Below are 8,723 nucleotides of genomic sequence, written 5' to 3' on the forward strand. Positions count from 1 at the left end.
CTAGTTTTTTGTATTTTTTAGTAGAGACGGGGTTTCACCATGTCAGCCAGGATGGTCTCGATCTCCTGACCTCGTGATCCGCCCGTCTCAGCCTCCCAAAGTGCTGGGATTACAGGCTTGAGCCACCGCGCCCGGCCTTGTGTTTGCTTGTATGGTTCCAGGCATTTAAGGATATCTCTGTCAAGTCACTAGCAGACCACTAAGCTAACAGAAGAGGGGCTTCCATGGCCACACATGACAAAGAATACAGACTTTCCTTCTAAAAAAAGTTTAGAGAAGTCACTAAACAGGGTGGGCGTGGTGGCTCACACCTGTAATCCCTGCACTTTGGGAGGCCAAAGCAGGTGGATCACCTGAGGTCAGGAGTTTGAGACCAGCTTGGCTAGCATAGTGAAACCCTATCTCTACGAAAAATACAAAAATTAGCTGGGTGTGGTGGTGCACACCTGTAATCCCAGCTACTTGGGAGGCTGAGGCAGGAGAATCGCTTAAACCTGGGAGGTGGAGCTTGCAGTGACCTGAGATTTCACCACCACACTCTAGCCTGGGCCACAGAGCAAGACTCCACCCCAAAACAACAACAAAGAAAAAAGAAAAGTCACTAAACAAACAACAATGACCCACAGCAAGCAGCAGCCACAACAAACCCTGGAGGGAGGGCATAAGCTGATTTCCAGAGTTGCCACATCATCATATTCAAAATGTTCCACTTTTCAACAAAAAAAATATGAGGCATGCAAAGAAACAAGACAATATGGTTCATATACTGGAAAAAAAAGAAATTAATAGAGACCAGCCACGGTGGCTCACACCTGTAATCCCAGCACTTTTGGAAGCCAAGGCAGGAGAATTGCTTGAGCCCAAGAATTCAAGACCAGCTTGGGCAACAAAGTAAGACCCCATCTCTGCATATTTTTTTAAAATTAGCTTGGCATGTGGCCAGTAGACCCAACTACTCAGGAGGCTGAGATGGAAAGATCGCTTGAGTCCAGGAAGGTCAAGGTTGCAGTGCACTCTGGTCACACCACTGCAGTCCAGCCTGAGTGACAGAATGAGACTCTGTCTCGACAACAACAAAAAAAAAAGAAAAGAAAGGAAAAGAAATGAAATGAATAGAAATGAGTAGGAAAAATACATAAATGAATAGAAACTATCCCTGTGGAAACTCAGACATTGAACTTACTAGACAAAGACTTTATTAAACTGTCTTAAATATGCTCAAAGAGCTAAAGGAAATCATGAAAAAAGAACTAAAGGTAGCCAGGAAAATGATGTCTCACCACCTAGAGAATAAGAATACAGAGATAGAGGCAGTGTTTCCTGAAACTGGGTTAATTCTTTATAGAAATGTGAACACTGAATTTATTTTTTAAAAAATAATAAAAATTAAAAAAAAAAATAGAAAACCAGAAAACATCTTATATGTACATAGGTCTTGAGTGACGTGGCTGCCTTTTTTTCCTGCTTTTTATAGAAGAGATTGAGAATGGTACTCTAATCAAAAATAAAGTTTTGTAGTGGGACCAGGGGAGAAAAAAAAAAGAATACAGAGATAGAAATTACAGAAAGGAACCAAATAGAAACTCTGAAGCTAAAAAGCACAATAACTGAAACATAAAAACCACTAGAGGGACTCAACAGTAGATTCATAAAAAAGGCAAAATAAAGATCAGTGAATTTGAAGCTAAGTTCATTGAGATTATCCAGCTGGAGGAGAAAAAAGAAAAACAAATGAAGGAAAATAAGTAGAGCCTAAGGGACTTGCAAGACACCATACAGAATACTAATATACACATAATGAGAGTCCAAAAGGAAAAGAGAGAAAGGGAAAGAAATAATATTTGAAGATACAATGTCCTAAAAAGTTCCAAAATTTGATGAAAGACATAAGTCTACATATCCAGGAAGCTCAAGGAACTCCAAGTAAAAGAAATTCAGAGAGATCCACACTGAGATGTGTTATCAAAGGCCAAAACAAAGAGAGAATCTTGGCCAAGCATGGTGGCACATGCCTGTAATCCCAGCATTTTCCGAAGCTGAAGCAGGCGGATCACTTGAGGTCAGGAGTCCAGCCTGGCTAACATGGTGAAACCCTATCTCTACTTAAAAAAAAAAAAAAAATTAGCCAGGCATGGTGGCAAGTGCCTGTAATCCCAGCTACTTGGGAGGCTGAGGCAGGAGAATTACTTGAACGTGGGAGACTGAGGTTGCAGTGAGCCAAGATCATGCCACTGCACTGCAGCCTGGGCAACAGAGTGAGACTCTGTCTCGAAAAGTAAAAACATAAAATAATGCTTGATATGAGAGAGAGAAAAGAAAGAGGAAGCAGTTGGAGGCATATATCAGGGATGGAGGATGGGGCGCCTGTCAGGTGATGTCAGGGGTCAGGGAATGTATGGTAATTGTATGGTGAATGCTGGCATCCAGTGGCCTAAAGGACAGGGATGCAGGAGCGCCAAATCAGCACTCACCATCTCCCAGAAGTACATGGCCATCTGTGCCCTGTTCAGCAGCAGTGCCCAAATAAGCAGGTCACTCCAGGGGGCCTGCCCAAGGTCAGCATCCAGCGAGAGCAGCGAGGTGGCCTTGTCCGAGAGCAGACACATCTGCCAGCAAAACGAGGGGTGGTGAGGACTGGCCCCTCCCTAACACTGGCCACCACCAGCCCTGCCCCTGGTTTGGCCACACCCCTGCTCTGGCCACGCCCCATTCCTGATGTAATCCCGCCCCCAGGTCCTTCCCGCGGAGTGGGGGCCCCCCCAGCTTTGCCCGGTCCTTACGCTCTCCCCGAAGCCCTGGCCTGGGTGAGGGTCCCAGGCGCCCCCGGAGGGGTACCTCGGCGCGCACATCTTCCCCAGCAGCATCCTCAGCACATGCCCCACGTCAGGGGGCCGGGGCTCCGCAGCTCCCCCTTTTTGGGCTAGGGCTTTGGTGCCTGCGCTGTGGGACGCCTGGTCCAAAAGGTTGCGGATGAGCGAGTGGGGGGGCGCTGCGCCGTAGAGTTGGGCCAGGCGCATCGGGGTCAGAAAGCGGCCCAGGCTGAGGCCGTGGGAGATGAGCAAGCGCACGAACTCGGGCCGGTCATTCAGCAGGGCGTCCATGAGGGAGGCTTCGAGATGGAAGGACTGGCGGGGGTGGGATGAATGGGGGAAGAGATTAGCTCAAAGGTTAAGGACAAGAGACGGGAGTACAAGGGTATGAGGGACGGATGGATGGGTATGAGGGACGGATGGATGGATGGATGGATGGATGGATGGATGGACGGATGGACGGATGGATGGATGGATGGACGGATGGATGGATGGATGGACAGACGGACGGATGGATGGACAGACGGATGGATGGACGGACGGACGGATGGATGGACAAACGGATGGATGGATAAAATGGATGGATGGATGGATGGATGGATGGATGGATGGATGGATGGATGGATGGATGGACGGATGGATGCATGGACAAATGGATGGATGGATAAATAGATGGATGAATGAACAGATGAATGGATAGATGGATGTACAGGGTGGATAGATGGATAGATGGACAGACGGATGGATGGGGAGAGAGGAAACAAGTTGGGGCAAATGGACAATCAGAGATGGAGGGGCAATTAAGGGAAGACTGGACAGGCCATAATGGAAGGAGGCAGGGTGGAAAGGTGTCTAAGAAGGCAGAGAGGGAGGAGAGCACAGTCCCTTTGTCAGGATGCCCAACCCCCAGGCCCTGACCCCTCACCCGCCATTGGATGTCCCCCCGAAAGAGTTCACTCTGGGCAATGTCCACGCGGTTCCAAGCTACAGCCAAACGCAGCTCATCCAGGTAGGCTGAGGCCTCCGAGCTCCCACAGGCTGGAAGGATTAGAAGGAGAGGGGGCAAGAAGTCAGGGGAGGAGGGACATCTTATGAATGCCTATTTTGCTTCTATTTTGCATGCCTGGCTTTTAAACTCTGCATAAAGGGGGTGCTACTGGGAAGAGTGTGGGGGTCTTTAAGCAGTCAGGTTATGATAAGCATTAAGGTCATTTGGCTCAGGGCCAGAGCACAGACCACTCACTGGTTTACAGCCCCCAAGAAGAAAGAAAAGGAATCACTTATTCATTTAATATTTATTGAGGTATGTTATGGACCAAGCAGTGGAGAGAGAAATCGGATACACTTCCTACCCTGAAGAAGCTGGTTCTATTGGGGAAAATATGTCCCCCCAACACATAACTACCTTTAGAGTGCTCGGTGCCCTCAGAGGTGGGCATATAATATGATTAGAACCCAGAGGAGGATATGGTCACAGAGGTATAGAGTGGCCCAAGACAGCTCCCAGAGAATGGGTGTTGAGGTAGCGCTTTGAAAGACCACCAGGATTGGGAGGTGTGCATCTAAGATGGGAAAAGGGTGTTCAAAGCAGCAGGCACAGCAGAAGCAAAGGCCTGGGTGCAAAAACAAAACAAAACAACAAAAAAAACCCCACACAGCAGATGATGACAAATGTGAGTCACACTGATTTCTGAAACTTGGGGTATGTTGTGAGGGGAAAGAGGTGACAACAGCACAAAATGAGATTGGAAAAAATCTGAACGTGAGAGGGACTCGGAGAGACCCTGGAGGTCTAAAACAGCAAGAGAGAACAAGAAACCCTTAAAAATTTGATCCAGCTATTTAGTGGATCCAAACATGTACAGTCAACAGGGGCATGAAAAGTCCCGAAGGGCATTTGTTGTAACATGGAGTTAGGTTTCCTTCTGCCTCCACTTGCTCTGTATCTATCTCCAAAACAAATTCATGTCATTCTGGTTGCTCCAAAAACTGGTACCACAGAAAGAGAGAATCTCATGCAGTGGAGATGAGCAATGGGCTCTGGGGCAGGCAGACGTGGGTTCCAGTCCCCGGTCCACCAGTACCAGCTGAGTGACTTCAGGCAAGCCATTGGACCTTGGGAGCCTCGGTTTCCTCATCTATGAAATGGGAAATAGTGGCACCCCCTTCAGAGCACTGTAATCAATGGCAGTAACTGTGGGAGGAAGTTCCACGCTGTGGTGACTCTGCAACTTGACCAGTGTAGCCTCTAAGGCTGTAGTTGAGGAAACAGAGGCCCAGAAAGGCAGTCACATGTCTAGGACCACATGGCTTTCTGTGCTCTTTCAAAACCCAGACGTCCAATCAGAGCAGGCTTTTCTGTGATTTTCTACAATTCTAGGAAGCTCTCCTACTTCCCCCATGGTTTCAAAAGAAGCAAACAAAATCGTTTATTTATTTATTTTTTGAGACGGAGTCTTACACTGTCGCAGGGGCTGGTGTGCAGTGGCACAATCTCGGCTCACTGCAACCTCTGCCTCCCAGGTTCAAACGATAACAGGCGCTGGCCGCCACGCCCAGCCCGGCTAATTTTTTTTGTATTTTTAGTAGAGACGGGGTTTCACTATGTTGGCCAGGCTCGTCTTGAACTCCTGACCTCGTGATCTGCCCGCCTCAGCCTCCCAAAGTGCTGGGATTATAGATGTGAGCCACCGCGCCCAGCCCAAAATCATTTGTAACATTTTGCTTTATAGGCCGGGCGTGGTGGCTCATGCCTGCAATCCTAGCACTTTGGGAGGCCAAGGTGGGCGGATTGCCTGAGCTCAGGAGTTCAAGACCAGCCTGGGTAGCACAGTGAAACCCCGTCTCTGCTAAAATACAAAAAATTAGCCGGGCATGGTGGCATGCGTCTGTAGTCCCAGCTACTCAGGAGGCTAAGGCAGGAGAATCGCTTGAACCTGGGAGGCAGAGGTTGCAGTGAGCCGAGATCGCATCACTGCATTCCAGCCTGGGTGACAGAGCAAGACTCCATCTTAAATAATAATAATAATAATAATAATAATAGGCTGGGCGCAGTGGCTCATGCCTGTAATCCCAGCACTTTGGGAGGCCGAGGTGGGCAAATCACCTGAGGTCAGGAGTTCGAGACCAGCCTGACCAACAGGGAGAAACCCCACGTCTACTAAAAATACAAAATTAGCTGGGTGTGGTGGTGCATGCCTGTAATCCCGGCTACTTGGGACACTGAGGCAGGAGAATCACTTGAACCCAGGAGGTGGAGGTTGTGGTGAGCTGAGATCACATCATTGCACTCCAGCCTGGGCAACAAGAGTGAAACTCTGTCTCAGAAATAATAATACCTTGCTTTATATTCTGCCTTAATCTGGCACCATTTGTCACCTGGACACCCGACCCTGTCCCCACCTTGTCCCTTCATACTCACCATGTTCCATACTCAACTCAGTGTCTAGCCTTCCAACTCATCTTCCCTACATCCTCATCTCAGGAATGGCCACTCCATCTACCCAGTCAATAAGGCAGACCCCCAGGTACTGTCCTTGTCTCTTCCTGCCCCTCCCATCTCACAGGCCATCAGCCCCCAAGCTCCATGTCCCATGTCCAGCCTCCTGACTCTCTGCTGAGCCTCCCCTTCTGTCCCCCTGGCCCCAGCGGCAGCTCAAGCTTCAGCCCCCCGCAACCACTGTCACTGCAGTCTCTTCTCTCCTGTCCACTCTGCCCCCACCCACTCCCAGAGGCTCTGCTTTTGTTGTTGTTGTTTGTGACAGGGTCTTCCTCTGTCACCCAGGCTGGAGTGCAGTGGCGCCATCACAGCTCACTTCAGCTTTGAGACATCCTGGGCTCAAGCGATCCTCCTGCCTCAGCCTCCCAAGTAGCTGGAACTACAGGGACATAGTGCCATGCCCAGCTAATTTTTTATAGAAATGGGGGTCTCATCATGCTGCCCAGGCTCATCTCAAACTCCTGGGCTCAAGTGAACCTCCTTCCTTGGCCTTCCAAAGTGCTGTAATTACAGGCATGAGCCTTCACACTTGGCCAGAGAGTCTTTTTTATCCACACAACCGACCCTGGCCCTCTGCTGCCTCTCGAGGACAGCCTTCAGACCCTCTGCCTGGCATCTGAGGTCCTGGGTGGTTTGGCCCTACCCGCCTTACTGGCCTTGTCTCCAACACTCCCTTCATGCCAATGATACATACCAACCCTGCCAGCCTCTGACCTCTCTCCAAACATGCCCCTTCCTATGGGCTTGAGAATTATACAGACTCACATGAAAAGCCTGACCCCTGCTACCAGCCAGATGACCTTGGGCAAGCCATTTTTCCTCTCTCTGAGCCTCAGTCTCTTCATCTGCAAAATGGAGTGATAATCCTTGCAGGCAGGGAAGGGAGATGAAGGGCAAAAGAATACACCAACTGCCCAGCACTAGGCTTGCCTATGCTAGACTCTTAAGAAGCATTCATGGGCCGGGGGCGGTGGCTCATGCCTGTAATCCCAGCACTTTGGGAGGCCGAGGTGGGCAGATCACGAGGTCAGGAGGTCAAAACCATCCTGGCCAACATGGTAAAACCCCGTCTCTACTAAATATACAAACATTAGCCAGGCGTAGTTTGCACCTGTAGTCCCAGCTTCTCCGGCGGCTGAGGCGGGAGAGTCACTTGAACCCTGGAGGCGGAGCTTGCAGTGAGCCGAGATGGCGCCACTGCACTCCAGCCTGGGCGACAGAGCGAGACTCCGTCTCAAAAAAAAAAAAAAGACCTTGCCCCTTCTTTCTTGCTGAAATTCCATCCATTCAACTCTGCTATCCCCAGGCCTATCAGCCATCTACAGTTCCCCCAGTGGACTGCGATCACTTACACGCTCCTGCTGGGCTTACACCACCACCCCCTCAAACCACATCTTACAGAGCTGCCTGATTTTCTCTCAGGAGGCTGCTGAGTTAAATTCCGCAGAGTGAATCAGATTTGCCCACTGAGAGTCACCTTATGCTGAAGGATGTGCCCCCAGAGGAAATGGAATCATATTAAGACGAGATTCCTCTTACTGGGCCCCCACCAGGGACCGGGCACAACTCATACCTTGCCTTGGAGGCTTATAACACTCCTGTAAGATATTATCACCACTTTCCACAGAGAGAAACTGGGGCTCAGAGAGGGGAAGCTGCTTTCTCAAGACCACACAGCAAGAAAGAGGCCAAGCTGGTTTGTTTCTTTTTGATTGTTTGTTTGTTTCTTTTTGAGACAGAGTCTCGCTCTGTCGCCCAGGCTGAAATGCAGTGGTAACCCCAGCACTTTGGGAGACTGAGGCAGGAGGATCAGTTGAGGCCAGGAATTCATGACCAGCGTGGGCAACAGAGCAAGACCTCGTCTGTACCAAAAAAAAAAAAAAAAAATTTTTTTAATTTACCAGGTGTAGTGGCGGGCAGCTGTGTTCCCAGCTACTCAGAAGGCTAAGGTAGGAGGATCACTTGAGCCTGGGAGGTTGAGGCTGCAATGAGCCGTGATCACACCACTGTACTCCAGACTGGCCTACAGAGCAAGACCCTGTCTCAATAAATAAATAAATAAGCCCCACCCCAGCCTCTTCCAGGTGCGTATTATGCTTCCCCGCCTTGGTTTTCATCATTCTGTCCTCCAAGCTGCCATTTCTAGTGAAATATCTGGACTTCCTCACAGGCAGACAGTGTTTTGGTTCATGTCTAGACAGAGTGCTTCACGCATACTGGAAGCATCTAGGGAAGGAAGAACGGGTGGGTGGATGGATAGATGGAAGAACAGTTGGATGGATGAATGAAAAGATGGAGGGGTAGATGGGTAAATGGATGAAAGATTAATGAATGGAGGAATGAGTGGATGAAATTGTCAGTGGATGTGTGGACGGACAGGTGAGAAGATGGATGGATGGAGGAATGAGTGGATG

The 8,723-nt window shown here is 49.4% G+C and overlaps 1 protein-coding gene across 1 annotated transcript in view; it reads right to left on the bottom strand.

Annotated features, from left to right (window-relative positions):
* Window positions 1-8,723, bottom strand: part of TRPM4 (transient receptor potential cation channel, subfamily M, member 4) — a 64,441-nt gene that overhangs the window by 25,028 nt on the left and 30,690 nt on the right. Inside the window, exons 8-10 of the mRNA XM_011979310.1 lie at window positions 3,736-3,848; window positions 2,781-3,125; window positions 2,472-2,606 (exon numbers count right to left, since the gene is read on the bottom strand). Coding sequence (XP_011834700.1) covers window positions 2,472-2,606; window positions 2,781-3,125; window positions 3,736-3,848 — 593 coding nt within the window. The remainder of the gene's footprint in view (window positions 1-2,471; window positions 2,607-2,780; window positions 3,126-3,735; window positions 3,849-8,723) is intronic.

Source organism: Mandrillus leucophaeus, unplaced genomic scaffold, assembly GCF_000951045.1.
Source record: "Mandrillus leucophaeus isolate KB7577 unplaced genomic scaffold, Mleu.le_1.0 Scaffold200, whole genome shotgun sequence".
NCBI classification, from domain to species: domain Eukaryota; kingdom Metazoa; phylum Chordata; class Mammalia; order Primates; family Cercopithecidae; genus Mandrillus; species Mandrillus leucophaeus.